The sequence below is a fragment of the Physcomitrium patens genome, chromosome 4 (assembly GCF_059467195.1).
Source record: "Physcomitrium patens ecotype Gransden chromosome 4, ASM5946719v1, whole genome shotgun sequence".
Lineage (NCBI taxonomy): Eukaryota > Viridiplantae > Streptophyta > Bryopsida > Funariales > Funariaceae > Physcomitrium > Physcomitrium patens.
In genome coordinates, this window is record NC_143413.1 from 17,168,127 (window position 1) to 17,185,857 (window position 17,731).

The following is a 17,731-nucleotide window of genomic DNA, read 5'->3' on the forward strand; positions in this document are numbered from 1 at the left end:
TGACCATAAATTATCCTTGCCACGACCACAAATTCATTTGCCTTGTGAAAAAGAAAAAAGAAATGCAACAAACGCACAACATGAAAAAAATTCCACCGCCAATACAATGAACGACACTTTGAGTCGGCACACTTAGGGCGGCGTAAGATCGTCGAATTCCTCAGCCGCGAGATCCGATTGAAAGGTCGAATTCCTCCCCCGCGAGATCCGATTGAAAGTTTTGTGTAGATCAGAAGCTAGCGTTATGGATTTCAGGACCTTATCACCATCGCAGCGTTGAATCCCGCTAAGCTGCCATGGCTACAATGCAACGAAGCTCGACAGAATGCCTCGACGACACCACACTTCTGCAGAATGTCAGAAAACGGCGTGTCTCCATCGAAGCTCAATGCGTCGGATTCGGATTCATCGTTCCAGGTTTCGAGGATTTCATCTTCAAGCTTCTGGCTCAATTGGGGTATTCGCCGTGTCGTGACACTGATGATCAGTTGTTGCGATTGGAAGGAGCGGAGTCGGATTTGTGCTAGCTGCTCCACTAGGTGTTTTTTTTCTTTTCAAGTTGAATTCAAGAGCTGTTGTGAAGATTGGATTCTAGTCAGTATACTGAGCTTCGAAGTGGTTCCAGATGTTGATCGATTTGTATCAGGTGGGATTGGCTTGTTTCAGTTTCATGGGAGTTGAGACCGTCGACTCGTGAGAGTAGGACGCGGTCTGTGAGCTTGGAGACATGTTCTTTCTTCTATGCCCGTGTTTGCCTGATCCGCATGCACGATGGGGTGAGGACTCTGACCAATTGTTTGACGAGCGGCTTACCTGTTTTTTCTGATTACTGTGGAAACTGTGTGCTAAACTTGGAACTCGACATGAACCTAACAACAGTGATCTGACGGCAATTGTTCTGATTCTTAGTCATGGCTCCAGCATTTCGGTTACTCAAATTCGGGGTGTTTGTGACTTCGAGTGGTGGAAACAAAAAGAAAAAGAAAAAGAAAAAAAGATCAAATGTAGAATCAGAATGTCTTTAGCATCTGCAATGCGGGTGGCGGGGTGGGGGCAGGGGCCCTTTTGCGCGTTTCCAATTGGGTAATTTCCCAGCGTGGCCACAGTTATCTTTGATACAGTGTCGATGTCCGCTAGAAGCTACTCCCGATGCCGCACCGGCGTACGTTGCGGGAAGCGCGTTTACCACGTCTTGGAGGCGTGAGATTACCCCCAACGTAATTTGCTGCAAATCACACTTAGCTAGGGTCTCCCAGACCTGTCGAAAGGAACCACTATGGTGAAAACATAAATAATAAATAGAAAAGAAGATAAGAAAAAGCAAACAGGAAATAAAAAAAGAAAAAATGGTCCGTGGTAAGCGCGCTGTCAATTGAAACTGCTACCAGCAACAGCCGCACTTTGGAAAATACTAAATTTGACAGCGCCAATTCTTTTGCCGCAGATGATTCATATCTATCTCACTTGCAAAAGGGCCCTCGTTGTGAGTCTCCACTTGGTCCTTATCCAAAGCCTTTCTGGCGGGGACAGGGCACATGGAAGCCCACTCTCATGTGCTTGGGAGCCATGGAGCTCCAGGTGGTGGCACCTCGCTAGAGAGTGCATTTTCCGCCCTGTGGCGATTTGCCATGGGACCTTCCTCTTACAATCCAACGTGGACCCCAGTCACTTCTTTGTCTTTCCGTCGACCGGAGCTGTTCATGGAAGAGATACTGTGCTGGTCACTGGAATCGAGGGACAGGTTGCGAACACACATACGCACACACACCTTTGCGAGTATACATTTATCTTTCATCGTCATTTACGACACCGCATCCCACTTTCTTCTTCCCCGCACATCCTCGCCTTGTAGAGGAGCCCCCTCCCTGAACAGGGATCCTGCAGACTACTATTCAGTGCAATTTTGACACCAGTTGGTAAGTAGCTTTGGAGGGCGTGATTTGGAGGGTTTACGGGTCTATAATGAGTATGATTTGTCAGGCGCTGTTCACATCATGTAGTTTCCTTGGTCTTCGATTCATCGATTGCTGGTTGTGGTGGTGGATTACTGCGTTTGCGAGAGATGAAGTTGGAGAGCTGTTGCAGTCCAGTGTCTATTCAAGTTGAGCCGCTCGGTACGGAGTAATGTGTGTCGTGCGTGTGACAGCGCATGATGGATTTTGAGCTTTGTGATGGGTTGTTTGGGATTTGGTGGGAAGTGGTATAGCAGAGCTGACTATTGTTCTCTGTTGATTTTATTGTTAATGCAGGTGTGCATCTTGTTTTCAACGAGAAAGATGGGTTCGAAGGTATGGATGTGTTTGTTACTGGCCATTTCAGCAGTAGTTGCTTCTGCAGCTGTGGAGGATAGCCTTGAAACTCCGCAATATACTGTGGTTCATGCGGAATCGGACTTTGAGATCCGGTTGTACCGTCCGTCTACGTGGGTTTCTACCCCCGTGGATGATATTTCATTCGGCAAGGCGACACAGATTGGATTCCACAAGTAATTTCGATGCACCGTCCTATGTTTTCGTTTTTGCTTTTTTGGAATTCCTCTCCTTTTCATGCACTTTTGAGTAAGCAGGGTGAAAAGTGTCTTAGTAAAGGGGGACGATTCATCCCTCAGAAGAGATCCTTGCTTGACATACTGTCAATCATCCCAGTTTATTTCACCTGCAACATATTTGAGTGCAGCATAAATATTTTTTTCTTCTCCTCTTTCGCGGTCGATCGCATCGTACTACTTGTCTAATTTGCACTTGAAAATCGATCCCGAGTGCGTCATGATGGAACGCAAATTTACGATAAGAATACGATTTACATGAGCGTGCAGTCGTGATGTGTACAAGCTGTGTACAGAATAGATTTGCTGAAAGGAGTATACTATGGACCGCCTATCTTGGGCATGAGACTGAATCGATCACATAATTTAGTAGCAGACACATGATGTGTGTGCTAGATCTCGTCCCATCCGTTCTTTCCGAGCCATTAGCTTTTTTTCGTCTTGTCTTGATTGCATTTGATATAGCACCTGAGTCTGCAGTACAGTAGATTTGACTGCCATTGCACAAATGTGTGCTGGCAACAGTTCAGTGATTTGATAGGTCGAGCAATGGTGAATATGATTATCTAACGGGTAGGTGCCGTGTTATGGCGAGCAGGTTGTTTCAATATATACAAGGCGCCAATCTCAACAACACTCGTGTGGAAATGACCACCCCTGTATTGACAGGAATAGTGCCCTCTGCTGGGCCATTCTGCTCCTCTGCATTCTCCATCCGATTTTACGTGCCGAGTAAGTTCCAGGACAACCCACCTCTTCCCCTCCTCGACTCTGACCTCACAGTTGAGAACTGGGACGAGAAATGCATCGCAGTGCGTCCATTCTCGGGCTTTGCCAAGGATAGCAATGTCGCTCAGGAAGCAGCTGCTCTAGAAGCTAGTCTTCAGAAGACGAAGTGGGCTAACGTTACCGACAATGAGCCAAAGGATGGTGAGGATGCTTACACCATTGCTCAGTACAGCAGCCCTTTGAAAATCTTGGGCCGTATTAATGAGGTGTGGGTGAGCTTTCCATCAAGCCATGGCTGCCACGCAGAGCTTCTCCGCACCAAAGCTGGTCGAGTTGCACCATAAATCTCATACCAGGGATTTCTTAACCTGGCTTTGTCACTAAATTTGTAATTACTGTTGGTTGTTCTTAGCGAGGGATTGAGTTCAGGAAAGATGGAATGCTTCTTGAGCATTATCTTGAGTGGATCGATTATCGGACCATGTGTATGTGGAATTTAGAACTTGGAATAGATGAAAACTTTGGACATCTTCAAACCTGCTCATCATGGTAAATAAGACGTGTGTTTTCGTGCTTCGCGTGCTTCCAGTTCTGTGCTTCCAGTAGGTTGGAGATGCTTAGAGAATCGGAAGCCACCTATGTGTCTGCGCCGAGCCCCTTACCAAACTTCACCATGCATATCACTGAATGACGTGTGATGGATACTTTGTGATTGAAAAACCATGTTCGAAAACGGACTGCATTGCCGGGTTATCATAATTTCCTGGATATGTGCACGCGCTTTCAAAGTTGCCATAGAATGTGTGGGCAAGTTGCGAAGCTGGAAATTACTTGGAACGGAACTCTATCTCGAACATGCTTGCAGAATATGCACTCTCATTTGACGGAGTGGTAAGATCCATGCTCTCTGACTAGGCCCTAGCCCAAGGTGTCCGAGCGACTGACTACTTCCCAATTCCCACGAATAACCAGCCCGCCGCCTGATATAACGTGACAACATTATCGATAGGACACAATGCTAGGTGGCAGAAGTGGGCTCTACACGCGATTCATAGCTTGTATCTGACATTTTCATGACGTGTGCGTGGCAGCCCAATATTTCATTTCCAAACTATCAGTAGGTCAGATGTATGCTACTGCTTGGTTGTAGCAAACATCTGAAACTACCACGGGGGAGCTCTATTCGGCCGGTATGGGAGGATGGTTTCCCACGCTCGCCCAATGGCCTGGCTGCGAAACGTGGCAAACATCTATCTATCAATCTGGTAAGTATGGGAGAGGGGCCACGGAATGTACTGGTAGAGCGATAGTGCCTATTTCAATAACCTACAGATACAAAGTACGAGCACGAAAGCAGGTTTCATTGAGGTTTGTGATTTGAACTGACCTGCAATCCTTGTCAACACGACAGGATCGTTTAGAGTGGTGGTACAACGGCCCCCAATTGCCGCACAACCCCCCGTCGAAGCACTGTTCGGGACCCAACATAGGTGAGCGTAGGCTGAAGCGCATGCATGCATTAATGCTCGAACACAAGATTGATGCAGAATTTGAAAGAGGGATAAAGCGTGATGAGTTGGGTTTGCGAGCAGCATCCGTTGAAGAGCTTCGGCAGCAAGCTTCGAGCTCACGAAGCTACAAGCTGGATTCCCTCCCGTTCGAGTAACCGTTGCAGATCCCGCCACGTTCGCAAATGCGACTGCTGCGTGCCGCAATGCTGAAACACAGCAGCTGCGGTATGGCCCAGAATTCCGTAAAGATTCTTCTCGATGTGGGTTTAGCCTACAGAAAGGGCATAAACAATGTTTACCACATCAAATAAGAGCCAAATCTAACCAAGTAAAAACTTTGAGGAACAGGAGAATTCAAACCATAAACTATCAAATGTTGCACTATCTGATCCCCGCCTAACAAATACCGAATGTAAAACTCTTACTCTTAGCGTCGTACAAATCCCCAGACCATCAACTCATGATTATTTTCACATTGAAGATAGAAGATTCAAAAGATACCCACATCTTCAGGGATTGTGAACGCTTGATTTCGGTTCATGTAAGATAATGGAGGGTTTTTAGTTTTTAATTTTCTTTTTATCGATATCACAGTGACTATGTAGTGGAAATAGATTAAGATTACAATTAACCATTCGCAATCTTTCAACATAAACGAAAAGTCGTCTGGTTCAGGGCCTGTAATGCCTTTTTCCACATTCTTCGCACAAGATGTCCTCACAACGACCTCCGCATCCACATCGACCTCGACCTCCCCATGACCAGTTGGGCGGCATTGGATTCCACAGTCAGCCTTCGATGGAATGGGATTGACCTCCACGGGACTGGATGATCGACGTTTCATTCCCTCCGATTGAACCGCCGTGTGAATCCATCGCCGGATGAGACTTCATGGGGTTTAAGCAATTAGGGTTTTCACTTCACTTGCATTTCGTCATGCACTTCTCTCCGCGGATTACCTCGTCGCGCTCTTCTGGCTACAACCGGCGTTGATGCTCATTCTCATCACTGCTGCAACCCCCTTCCTGAAGGTTTAATGCTGCATTTGTGGTGCTGGATCTCGGTTGGACACGCTCCTGGAGGATCCGATGTAGAGTAATCTGTGTAAGTATTTGAGTTTGTGGAGAACTTACACCTAGATCAAGCACATTTCAGCTGCAGCTCGGGTTGTTTGATCGTTGGAAGGGCGTGAACTACATGGTGTGCATTTTCGGAGATTATGGGATTTGAACAAGTGATTTGTCCTTCCAGGGCATGAATTAGGTTTTTGGTAATTTTTTAGTAGACATTTCTGTCGAGAATTGGCTTTCTTGAAATGGTGCCACATTCGAGGGAATTGGTTTTATAGCTTTGATTTTTCTTTTTGCAAGGTAAGATAGGGCTTTGGCATGTAGTCTTTTACCATCTAGTCCTCATTGTCTTCCAGTGTGGCCGTTGCGTCTACGTTGAGGGGGCGTAAGAAGCTCACATTTGATTTTTTAGAAGAGTAGGAGGTGATTGCAATGGGAGGTAAATGTTTCCTAGCAGCGTATTGAAGAAGCACTTGATAATGGATACATTAAGATGTTTTCATAATAGAGAAGGTGCATCGTATCGTTGATTCAATTGCGGGAGTCGAGGATTGAAAATCAGCAGTTTAAATATGAATCGAGTCTTGTCTTGAGAAAATGGTGGAAATCTTACATTATTGTTCATGGTGATCACTTGAGCAGGATCGGTGGGAAGGTTTTCGAGTGGCCTGCATAGAACAGGACTTGTTGTATGAAATTTAACGACACAAACGCAGGACTGAACCTAGTCACTCTGACCAAGGAAGGACGTCCGCCAGACTTCGAATGAGAAAAGGAAGGGGATGAGAACCTGGTAGGGATGGTAGGGGAGTCTCAGTCGCAAATTGAGTACGATGAAGAGTGGGAGAATTTACTTGACAGTGGGATTCTTGAGGACCTATTACAGAAGGCAGAGCATGAAAATGCTGTTAGGCGAGCATCTCAAGTGGTGTCCACTTTCTCTACTCCTCAACCAGTGCAGCCTCTCGGACCCCCGCCAAACCTTCTTCTCGACTCACAGACACACCCTCCCCAGCCTACTATTGGGCCCGTCTCAAACGCAGTGCAAGTCTCTGGTAGAGCTCAATTGCACACTGAGAATGCATTTAATACACGGTCCCAAACCTTGCATGGCTCGAGAAAGCCACCTTTGCCTTTTGAGCTGAGGGGGAGTCAGGGCTATTACTACCAGGATAGACATGAGGGAGCTCACCTTCCCATCAACCTTTCCCAACTACCCTCGCAAGGACCAGGATCTTTTAGGTGTGGGACTCCTGCAAATGGTGCTGTGAATATTCAAAACCAACCATCAAATGGTGTTCCTGGTTCACTTAGGGATGATGGGCTACATGTCAATGAGTTGCTGGCTGAAAAGAATGGGACGATTTCACTCCTTCGATCTAAGCTCATGCAGGTAACCAGTGAAAAAAAAGGCTAGCTAAATTATGCATGGGATGCTCGTCTTGAGCAAGATCACAATGTGTAGGCGATGATGTTCGTAACATATGGGGCTTCCTTCTACCTCGTGATGCTCATCTGGCAAGAATTAGTTTTGGCCTTGAAATGCTGAGTGATAAGAACTTTACTTTCATTGGTACCTTAGGACTGAGAGTTTCTGATTGTTTTGCAGACCTAGAAATCCTTGTTTTGCCTACTCGTTCTGTCGGGTTTGATTTCACCTAGTCCAGCGCGTTCATTCCTGTTTTGGGTTGAATCCTTTAATGCCAAATCAAAACTGATCAACACATGCTCGTCTTGGTATCGTCGTCATATTGATCAGGCGGACTCAGAGCTGTATGACCTCAGAAAAAGAGTCGCGTCTCAGACTTCCTCACAGCATGTCCCGCAATTTCAGGTTCGACGTGAATTGTCTTGCCTTAGTCACATAAGCCCAAGTATCAGACGAATTTCAATGGTTGAAGCATGAAAACATAGCGGTTGCAAGCAAATGAGTTGTTCTTTTCAGTCTTTAGGGATTCGGAATTGTTAAGTGTACTCCAGGCGTTTATCTAGTGAGAAGTTCTTGGATATACCTTGTTAGACGAATTGGGCTTCGGTTTGTTAGTAGTTTAGTTATGTTAGATTTATTTTTACAACCCTTAAACAATTGTGGATTTATCTTTAATGTGACTCAACATAGAAGTTTTGGTGTTGAGCCATAGACAAGCTACGTTGATGCATTTGATGGGTGATTTTGCACTCTAATCCTGGATGCATCGAATGAAGATGTATATAAATGGGTTTGTTTTGAATCCTTTTCGTTTACTCCTGAAATACTGACTCGTGCAGCAAAGGGAGCTGGAGCGCCTGTCTTTGGAGCTGACTTTGAAGGTCTGTTTTTATTTTATATACATATAATTTCAAATTTTCAAAATATTTTGTTGAGAATAAAACGAAAATATACATTTCAAAAATAATTGCTTATAAATATACATGGAGAGAGAGAGAGAGAGAGAGAGAGAGAGAGAGAGAGAGAGAGAGAGAGAGAGAGAGAGAGCTCCTTGTTTATCATGCCAAGTTAACTTTAGTTCCCTCCGGTTGACGGTTTTTGCTATTTATGCTCACTACATGCAGGATCAAGAGGTATTGGAAGCAAGAAGGGCACGTGATGAGAAAAATGATCGTCTTAGAGAAGCCTTATCCACAGCTGCAGCACTTGAAAAAGAATTGGAAAACCTCAAAAGGCTAAGGTTCTTAAGTCTGCCTCACCAGATTCACTGCAAATTTAGCTGATGATGCCTCTGATACCAAAGCATGTATTATTGCTGATACTTAGTTCTTGTATGGTGATAGGAAAATAGATGCAGGTGGGTCAAAACGATGTCATGAGGAAGGAGAGTATGAAGCTGTTAACAGGGCTGGTCCATCTTATTCTCAAGGAGATGAACCTGAAGAAGAAAACACAGCTTGCAGCGGTCGGCCGTCGGAGGGGACTTATGCACATGTGAAAGATCAGTCTAAGAGACTAGATCAAGCACAGGAAGTATGGGCAGCACCCTGGGAAACCGAAAAAGCTGAAAACGTGGCTGCACATAAAGCTGTAGCCTCCAAGGAGTCCTCCGATGCTGCAGTGCTGAAGGCTCGCACAGTCGATGACGGTATTCGCTCCTATTATCACCTTTTGCCAGCCTGGATCTGTTTTAATACAGTAATTCTTGTATGGTTGGGGTTCAGAACTGTGATTACAATTTTTTCACATTCTCTGTTTGGCTTTACCTTCGTTTTGCTTCTATTTTCTGGGAAAACCTTCTTCTTGTCTTAACTTTGGTTATTCTCTACGTGCAAGCAACATTATATGGTCGCTTTAGAATGCAATTAACACACTTACACGGAGTTGAGTTGATATGCATTTTTTTTAATATTCTGGTCGCAATTAGGATATAGTGACTTTTACAAACATTCAAGTATTACTAAAAGGGTGTGACAGTTTGCAGATTAAACAGAGCTGAAGTCTTTCATGTATGTTGTTCTTATAAAGAATCTTGTGCATTCTCTCCCTCCAGGTTGTGTTACTTCAAATCAGAAGAAAACAAGAGTGGTACCTCCCCAGGTACTGCGGTAACTCCTGGGTGCTGAATTTTTTCGTTGAAATCTCTGTAGCCGATGGCCTTGTTCTGTCAGTTTCTTGCGGCATGTGAGCTTTGACACTACTTTATCTCTATGTTAGGCATCTGAGCTACCCTGCAGAGGACATATATCTGGCAGGGACGGTGCTTCTGCTCCACTTCCTCAGCAAGAAGCATCTGGCAGAGGTTTGGGGTTGGAGAATGGGGCTATTCAGAGGGAACTCACGCATGTCTTGCAACAAATATGGAATCCAAACGGCTCTCAAAGCGAGAGCGTGTCCCTTGTCTCGGAACTTTTTGCTGTCTGTCGCCAAGATCTGTACATTCTGTCAACATATGAAGGAACTTTGAAGAAGTCGTTGAAGAGTCAGACAGGCTCAAAGAGCATAACTGGTTTGAAGCGGAAGCAGACTCTTCACAATGAACCAAAGAAGGAGATTCAGGAAAGTGTGGGTTCAAATTTTCACAGCGCACTTGCAAAGGTAATGCGTGCCTCCCTTCGCAACTTTATCACGCATGGGCGGGTGCTCCTATTTAAACATCTTGACATATAGCACCTTTCTTAGGCTGTTTTAACCCCAAGGATTTCTGCAGATCGGCTGTTTCAAATTTGTCTAGGTGGAAGGTTGATATTATCTGTATGCGTCATCATTCCTGACTGGATTTGGAATAATGATGTTACTGTGTTCCAATTTTATTTGGGGCTTGTGATATCATAAAATGCTTAACGTGAGCCAAAATAGAGTTATTCATTCTGTTTTTCCTTGATATAATTGATATTCCGGGAATAAGTTTTGAAACTTGAGAGCATGATGCTATTTTGAATCTTCAGTAGTCTTTAATAGTCCTGTCTGTACTGACCTCAAGGCAAGGGCTTCAGAAACTGATTGTTGTAGCTCTCATTGTTTAAGCATGGTTGCAGGTTGCAAATAAGCTTATGCCGTCGGCAACACTTCTTGGACCCTTACTAGAGTACTGCGATTGCGACAATGTACGTGAAATGTACCTTTTAGCTGTATTTCCCCAAGATATTATATTAGTTCCCCATTCCCTCAGTCACTTTCTAGGATTTACGTTGTTCAAACATAAATGCATCAGTCCGTTCGATAAGCCTTCAAACCCACGACAGTATGCAAGAATGAACCGGGTATAAGAGAGTGGAATCTATCTCTAAAAGGGATAGCAATACTTCGATAAGAATCCGTCTACAATCCAGGGTTTAAAACATCAGTCTTCAGATTTTTTATTGACTTAGGCCGGTTGCACAATCGGAAGTTCCCTTTCTTTGCTGTTAGGACTGCTTTGTGATCCTTCTTCCCTAGTCCCATGGGAATTTAATCATCTAGGTTTCAGTGCTGGCTCTGTTGTGTGGGTGAAGGTGATCCAATGATGGTCTGTTTTTTATGCCATGCAGGTGGATCTTGTTCAGAGCGCTCTTCGTGTTATGCACTGTATTCTACGCCATGAGTCTTTTTGCAGAGATAAAGTACTTGCAAGGTAGGTTAACATGCATCCCTGCAATTTTTGGATGGCGCTTGAATTAAGAAAGAGACTATACTTTCTGCATACTCCTTTGTTAATTCCAGATTAGAAATGCTGTTTAAGCTATATCTTTCTGTGTTTTCTAACTGTTTAATATTTACATGGTAATTGTAATGACAGAAACAATTCTGGAAATATTTTCAGTTCAAAACATGTAGGTATTTCCGACAGCTTCAGTAGATTAAACTTGTCGTTCGAAGGGAGAGGATGGTCTATGTGTAGTGGTGACATGAGGCAAGAACAAACTTCTGTTCCTGTCTTTTCTTCTCCGCGGGTGTTTTGTGGACTTCCGAAGCCGCAAAATGAAACTTCTGTAGGTTCATCACGGCCAGAACAAGCAGAGATTCGAAGGAATATCACTGGAGTAGAAGATGGAGCTGACATGGTAGCCTCGGATCTCAATCCTTTTGTTGACTGGTTACTGTATATGGCTGCCCATTCTTCCAACACTGGCGTCAGATTTGGAGCAAGTGCCATAATGGGCCTGTTAGTGGCACATAGTGAACCCGTTTCGCAAAGGGCACAGTAAGTTCCTCACCTACTGTGTTCGTTGTGGTTTTGTATATGTATTTATTTAATGTCGAAAGCTTGTTGTTGAGTATGATGATGTGCCCGTATTTACATGCTGTTTCCTGCTTCTGCAGATTTGGACCTTTGTTATGGGGGAAAAAAACTTGCAAATTTGGCTTCTCTACAAGTGGGGAACAGCAAGTTGCAAGTTTGGCTTCTCTGCTCAAAGGGACTGCTGGGGTAGCAGTACAATTACAAGCTATCCGCCTGGTGCACCTTCTATTACATTGTAGGTCTGCACTTAACCAATTATTTTGTTCACTAAAATTTCCACGTTCTTAGGATTTCGTTTTCTTACATTGTTTTCATTTATTGACATGTTGATAGAATTGGATGCTTGGTGAAGCACTTATACTTCAGGTTTGATGCTGGTCTTCGTGTTCATGCACTTTGAGAGTATCATGTTTTTGCTGTTTATTCCTAAAACTCAAATGTTTTCAACTTCATTTCTCATACTTCTATACATTTATCACATAGTTTCTTCATGCTATGCTTGCATTTACTGGTGAAGTTCGTGCTCTGACGATAACCATCACTGTGTTTGCATGTATACCTGTAGGTCCTGCTCTTCTTCAGATGTTCTGTTCTGCTCTCGATACATCACTTGGCGACCCTGAATGCATTTCCAAGCCAGGTGATCCTGGTGTTGGGGAGTCAGTAACACACATCCAAGGCCTTGATATGCAAGGGCGGGGAGAATGCAAGCTTGTGCTGGATGGGATATCTTCTTGTCTAGAATACCCTGGCAGCAGTTTACAGGTGCGTATTCCTTCAATTATGTTAATCAACTTTAGAAATGAAAAGTATTGCAGATTGTGGAAGGGTTTCCCATCACAGTTGTTTTTAGAAACTTTAGGAACCATTCACTGCTGAAATTTTGTACTCGCACGAGGTAGTTTCTATTAAGAAGTTCAATTTTACACTTGACATCCTTGGAATTTTGCATTGTATTTTCTTGGCCTCTTCGTATCTTTACCTTGAGTTTGACTCGTAGATATTTAACTACATGTAGCTGCAAGGGTATTTGCAGGTTTGAACATCTATCTTATCTCTGCCGCACTTGAAAGCTTTGTTTGGAAGATTTCTGGAGCTCTGTGAAATGCGACACTGACAAGACTTGTCTAAATCCTTGGCAGGAGTATGTTATAAGACGGGATGCCATACGTGTGTTGGCCTATTTGGCAAGTTCTGGGGATTCTGCTGTCCGAATTCTTTTGTGTGCTCAAATCAAATTGGAGCAATGTGGAACATTCAAGGAGTCTTACAGTGCGGATGGTGGAAATGGGCTGCAAAGCGAAAATCCTCGAGCGGGCTCCCGCATGAATGCGAGCACCGGTGATGTCGTTGCTGCTGCGCATAATCCACACGCGGGTGTAAATATGAGGCCTGTTACCTCCGAGGATGGGGAGAAACTCTTCGACATACCTTGCAGGCTTATCTCACTTCTAGCTCGCGAGCTCAAGTCAGAGGCGGATGAATCCCCAAATCTCATCGAGAGGCTGGGTTTTGAGGAGCATAGGTATCTACTTCTCCTTGAGATATACGTCTCAGCTCTTGGTTAAGCTGATTACTTCTATTAGTGTGAATCTAACCTGTTGCATCTTTGACTGCAGGACGTGTTTGATACGTGAGACGGTTTCACTTTTTTCCAAGCTACTATCAAATCAGCAACATTCACGCGAATTGCTGGACTCGATCATTTCCAGCCAGGAAACCACCAGGTTGATTTTGAGTGTCATTGATCAGCTCATCAGCCGAGGGTCTCAATCACGTCCAGGAGCAAGCTCATCCACGGATTTAGTGGAGCTTGCTAGAGGCCTGCAGAATCGTATAGTTCCGGAACTCTGACATCATTGAAGCACATCAAATGTACTTAGGAAGCATTCAGTGAAAGAGGAGTAGAAGAGCAGTGGTAGCTTGAATTGAATGCTATTTTTTACAGTGAACCTCCACCAGCATTTTTCATTTAATCAGTTTCCCGTGGGAGATAAGGTTGATTGTCTCTAGTAGCATCGACTCTCTAGCTCTTCGAAACCTCTTTGCATGGTGCTATGTCCATTGTCTAGCAAGCACTTGCTTCTACGGGGATTTTTGAACCGAGAGAGACTTAACATGATGGGCCCTTTTTGGCCAGTCCTCTCACTTGTGTCCATAGATGACACATGAATGGAATCCTATATGGCATTCAATGAAAGTTTTTAACTGTGCTCTTAACTTCCGTAATTTTAATATTGCAAAAGAAAACAACACATGCACCATCAGAGCAGTACTAAATGTAAATGAAAGAGTTGAACTTCCAGTGAAGGTGGGATTTTGGGTTAAAATCGATAGTGAGCTGAAGCTAATGTAAATCGAACTCAAGGTGAAGATTTGTGCGGTACTAGTTGGATAGTGAGTTACGTCTGACACTTGAGACCTGGAGTTTTGAAGAAAGGAGAACCAAGGAGAGCAGAACATAGGAGTGAATGGTCTTCCGGCTCAAGCTTTCTGCCCAACAACAGTAAGTCAATTGTTGGTGATTGATTCAGGTATCAGAAGTAACTTGAGTTTTAGTCTGATCTCGATTTCATTCAAATCACGTAGGAAAAGATTGCCAAATCATTTCCGCCCCTGGGGGCTGGAAGTTGGAACGTTGAAATGCTCTTTGTCCTTCAGTGGTTAAGGTAACAACTTGTGCTACCGTACATTGAAGCATAGGAATAAGGAAGCTGCATTTGACAGGAGCGATAAGTGTGCCACAAAGGTTTATATCATTGTACCCACATCACCAGGTGGCAGTGTTGTTGAGTAAAAATCAGGGATACAGGAAATGATCAGAGCCTTAGCACAGTGACTGACCTACACGACTTTAATTACACACACTCAGTACACGGACTAGCTCAAGGTGAGGAGGCGCGCAGTAAATGAACATCAATGTTTGAAATTATGCTGTCGTGTAGCCACAATGATCACACACCACCTGGGGCTGCTCGTCTCAGGCTGAAGTCCTCTTTGTACCAGAGACCTGAGTAATATCACCAAGAGTTCATTACCAGCTTGACACCTAAAGCAAAGTGGGAGCAAATGGGACCATGGAAAAAGAAAATAGGTAGAGAGAAAGTAGGATATTTTATGGGCACCTACGTTAGCCATTAGGGGCAGCATGGTCTCCACACACAATACGTAAACTACAACTGGTGGTGAAAAAGCACCATCACAATCCATTACAACCAATTTTACTCCTCAGGGGTACTGCAGATTAAAAAATGAAATTTAGACTCGAGGCAATTGCACTCGGCTCCTAACGTTCTCATCTCAACCATGTGAAGGAAAACTCCCGAAACCAATGATAGATGCTCAATGGAGAAGTTCGCTTACTTCCAGTTCTTAGACAGTGCTTAGTGTATCCTCTCAAATGAAGTAGCACTCGGAGACAAAACGCTCTGGTGAACTGGATTGCAGAGGTTTCTAGCTCGTCGAAAGTGGTGGAGATTTCTTGAGCGAAGTTGCCTTGCGCACCATTCCCTCGATAGTCAAGTCAAACGCGTCAATATACGGGAAGTTTACGTCTGACGGGTTCCTGTACAAAACATTGGGTATCATGGAGATGAGCTTCTCACGCATCTTAATCACTTCGGCCGGTTTGATCTTCTTCAATATATCCCTAACGATGCACGTTCCATTTGTGACGCAATCTTCATGTATGAAGACAGAGAACGTCCTGTAGTCCTCAGGAAAGTGCCACATGTATTGTTTTTGAGCCGAATCCTCGTGGAAAAGGACGGGGATGCAGCCCGAGACTATGGAATCGATCGTTGATCGACGTGTTGCTGTATCACCACGCGGTTGCAAACAGAAATTCGCTCGGAGAAGACTCTCGTAAATTGGCACGGGGTTGTGACTACAACTAACCTTTGCGCAATCCAATCTTGAACACTCAGTGGCAGCGTTTTCGCACTCATTTGACAGCATCCTCCGAATGGACAAAGTTGGCCTCAATGCACCTGTAAATGAAAATAAGTGGGTGCGAGCAGACTTTCTTACCCTCTCGATCCAAGAGTTTAAGCTTGCTGCATTGGATGGATGGAAACCCACCGGGTAAGGTATGGCTTGCTCGAGAGACCGCCATGGCCGGCGTTCCAACACCATAAATGTCACATTCTGCATCTCCTCTAGATCTAACAAGCAAGTGCCCCAATCATCCATAGTGGGAATGCCAAAGTCAAAGGCTGTCCGTCCTGCAATCATGAAATGGTCCTGACCACCATAACGCGCCCAAGACTCTGCCGCATTAGCACGCAACCAGGAAATAACCTCGTGCCCCTGCTTGTCCATCTTTCTCGTATCGTTGTAAAGATATGGCAGAGCATCCAGCCCCGCGAAGAAGGGGATATAAAAGATGTCTGCATTAGCGGGCTTGTCTGCCAAGCATGGGTAAGATCTCATTCTCTCGAAGATAATAACCTCTAACATGTATGCGTCAGTACCATACCAGTCGTCTCGGAACATACTATTAGTCGTGTTCACGATCTCTCCAAATCCGTAATTCTTGTAATGATTGCAAAAATGTATCCAATGCACCAATTTACCGTCGCAGAACTCCAGGATTTTGGTATTGAAGACCTCTGGCATGTCGTACATGTGTACCCTTCTTCCATAACAAGCATCTGAGGAGTGTCCAACATCCTGGACTGACTGAATACTAGTTTCCTCCTGCTGAAATATAGAATCAGGGCTGGGGCAGAACCATGTCGTGAAAAGGATGATAAAGACCACAATCGAGACCTTGGAGATAGATCTCCTTTTTGAGACAGACTGTGCCCGATGCTTCTTCGCTGTCTTGGAGAAATCCATGAAATTCACGGAAGCCAAGGCTGAACTGCCAACTCTCCACAACGACAAATTTTTGGTAGAACTATTTCAGTGCCGTCACTCACCGCAGACACTTCAATTGCCACTGAAGTATGTATCAGTACCCTGAGGTTCCACAGAACGATCACTCAGTCCCCTGAAGAGTAATTGTAGCCAGGGCTGAAACGTGCACACTAAGTCGGTCACTCTTAACATGCCCAGTAACGTGTCTCTGCGACACAACATGCAATACCAGCAAAGAGAGGATACGATGTGATGTACGGACAAGCCCACCCTAAAAGAAAAAAAGGGATTGACACTGCCTCATATCCGTAGGAAGCGGCCAGTCCCGCAGTGTGACTCACAAGAACGGCAAACGAAGTTTCAAATCTGGTGATCGACTCGACTAAAAATGGCTACGTGAGACATCAGCTATTTTCTCCTCACAGCCTAAAATGGCAAAAACACCAACAAAAGACGTTAGCAGTTTACCCGGTCCTTAACAAACCTCCAGTTGCTGAAACATACAGAGCGGCAGCAGAAGAGGAGCTTCGTAGCTGAAACCTCAGCTAACATATTCCCTGTCGCAACTCCTCATTGGCAATCGACAGCACCACTATCCAAATAACCTCTCTCCCTCTGCCTACACTCCAACTAAACCTCTCGCGCCTCGAATGCGATTACAACCAGCCAGATGATCAAGCCTCCGCCACCTCAAAAACACCATGAATCTATCAAGTCCTTGCCGTGCAAACAACCAATGATCAGAGCATCCTCGTGGAACCTTGAACGAAGCCAACGCACTACTACTACCACAGTGACAACCACCACCACCAATACGACGATGAAGATGAGGACTACCACCAATACGACCACGGCGACGTTGCAATGACTTGCAGCTCGGAGTCTGCAGCAGCAAATCAAGCGCGCTAACCCGCGTCCTGCACCGGCCTCTCCCGAGACATATCAGACTAAGCCCGCACGGTGCTCACATTGTTTATAAATTTTGCGTGTCCTGTCCTTGCCGGTGACGAAGCAATCTCTCGTGGCGGCGATTGCTTTCTCTTCATCCATCGCCGTCACCATAAAAAACCAAAGCCCAAAGCCAAACAGCTACAGAAACAACCCGCTCCTCCTCCGCCTTCCGATCACAGCACCGAACCAGGGCGCCGTTTAGATTGATCGCCATGCACTCCTCCACTACGCGTGAGATTATATGGTGAACAGTGTGTAATGCTGCAATCTCACTCGACCCACGGAATAGCACCCCAACTTCGGACATCGCTCTTGCCCGGCGCGACTGACGCGCTGCACAGCCTGGATTTAGCACAGTGCGAAGTGGCTGACGTATCCCCCGTCGACGCCGAACGTTGCTTGCGCCGATACTTG

At 44.9% G+C, this 17,731-nt stretch overlaps 4 protein-coding genes across 8 annotated transcripts; 3 read left to right on the forward strand and 1 right to left on the reverse strand.

Moving 5' to 3' along the window:
* The first annotated feature begins 1,824 nt into the window (after positions 1–1,824).
* On the forward strand, positions 1,825–3,810 carry LOC112281960 (uncharacterized). 2 transcript variants are annotated; one of them, XM_024519041.3, is made up of 3 exons: positions 1,825–2,114; positions 2,250–2,485; positions 3,144–3,810. In XM_024519041.3, exons 2-3 carry the CDS (start codon positions 2,277–2,279, stop codon positions 3,616–3,618), a joined length of 684 nt encoding a protein of 227 aa, XP_024374809.1. In that variant the 5' UTR covers positions 1,825–2,114; positions 2,250–2,276; the 3' UTR covers positions 3,619–3,810. The 2 variants fall into 2 exon arrangements, with proteins under 2 accessions (XP_024374809.1, XP_024374808.1); XM_024519040.2 differs by having other exon boundaries at positions 1,825–1,916.
* A 216-nt stretch (positions 3,811–4,026) lies between these two features.
* On the forward strand, positions 4,027–5,353 carry LOC149989426 (uncharacterized). 2 transcript variants are annotated; one of them, XM_090250021.1, is made up of 3 exons: positions 4,027–4,165; positions 4,366–4,539; positions 4,686–5,353. In XM_090250021.1, the coding sequence occupies exons 2-3, from the start codon at positions 4,405–4,407 to the stop codon at positions 4,938–4,940; spliced, it is 390 nt and encodes a 129-aa protein (XP_090106147.1). In that variant the 5' UTR covers positions 4,027–4,165; positions 4,366–4,404; the 3' UTR covers positions 4,941–5,353. The 2 variants fall into 2 exon arrangements, with proteins under 2 accessions (XP_090106147.1, XP_090106148.1); XM_090250022.1 differs by lacking the exon at positions 4,027–4,165 and having other exon boundaries at positions 4,259–4,539.
* Positions 5,354–5,539: 186 nt separating this feature from the next.
* LOC112281958 (uncharacterized) lies at positions 5,540–13,735 on the forward strand. Of its 2 annotated transcripts, none has more exons than XM_024519035.3 (15): positions 5,540–5,889; positions 6,498–7,248; positions 7,615–7,689; positions 8,124–8,165; positions 8,409–8,524; positions 8,628–8,932; positions 9,338–9,384; positions 9,502–9,882; positions 10,323–10,391; positions 10,815–10,897; positions 11,063–11,467; positions 11,587–11,741; positions 12,072–12,271; positions 12,649–13,031; positions 13,126–13,735. In XM_024519035.3, the coding sequence occupies exons 2-15, from the start codon at positions 6,655–6,657 to the stop codon at positions 13,358–13,360; spliced, it is 3,090 nt and encodes a 1,029-aa protein (XP_024374803.1). In that variant the 5' UTR covers positions 5,540–5,889; positions 6,498–6,654; the 3' UTR covers positions 13,361–13,735. The 2 variants fall into 2 exon arrangements, with proteins under 2 accessions (XP_024374803.1, XP_073389433.1); XM_073533332.2 differs by having other exon boundaries at positions 5,748–5,889; positions 11,087–11,467.
* Positions 13,736–14,225: 490 nt separating this feature from the next.
* LOC112281959 (putative xyloglucan galactosyltransferase GT19) lies at positions 14,226–17,294 on the reverse strand. Of its 2 annotated transcripts, XR_016502699.1 has the most exons (3): positions 16,835–17,294; positions 14,870–16,468; positions 14,226–14,516 (listed from the first exon to the last, which is right to left on the reverse strand). XR_016502699.1 is itself a non-coding variant. In XM_024519039.3 (2 exons), exon 2 carries the CDS (start codon positions 16,343–16,345, stop codon positions 14,960–14,962), a length of 1,386 nt encoding a protein of 461 aa, XP_024374807.1. In that variant the 5' UTR covers positions 16,346–16,468; positions 16,835–17,259; the 3' UTR covers positions 14,226–14,959. The 2 variants fall into 2 exon arrangements, 1 of the variants encoding a protein (XP_024374807.1); XM_024519039.3 differs by having other exon boundaries at positions 14,226–16,468; positions 16,835–17,259.
* Between the last annotated feature and the right edge of the window lie 437 nt (positions 17,295–17,731).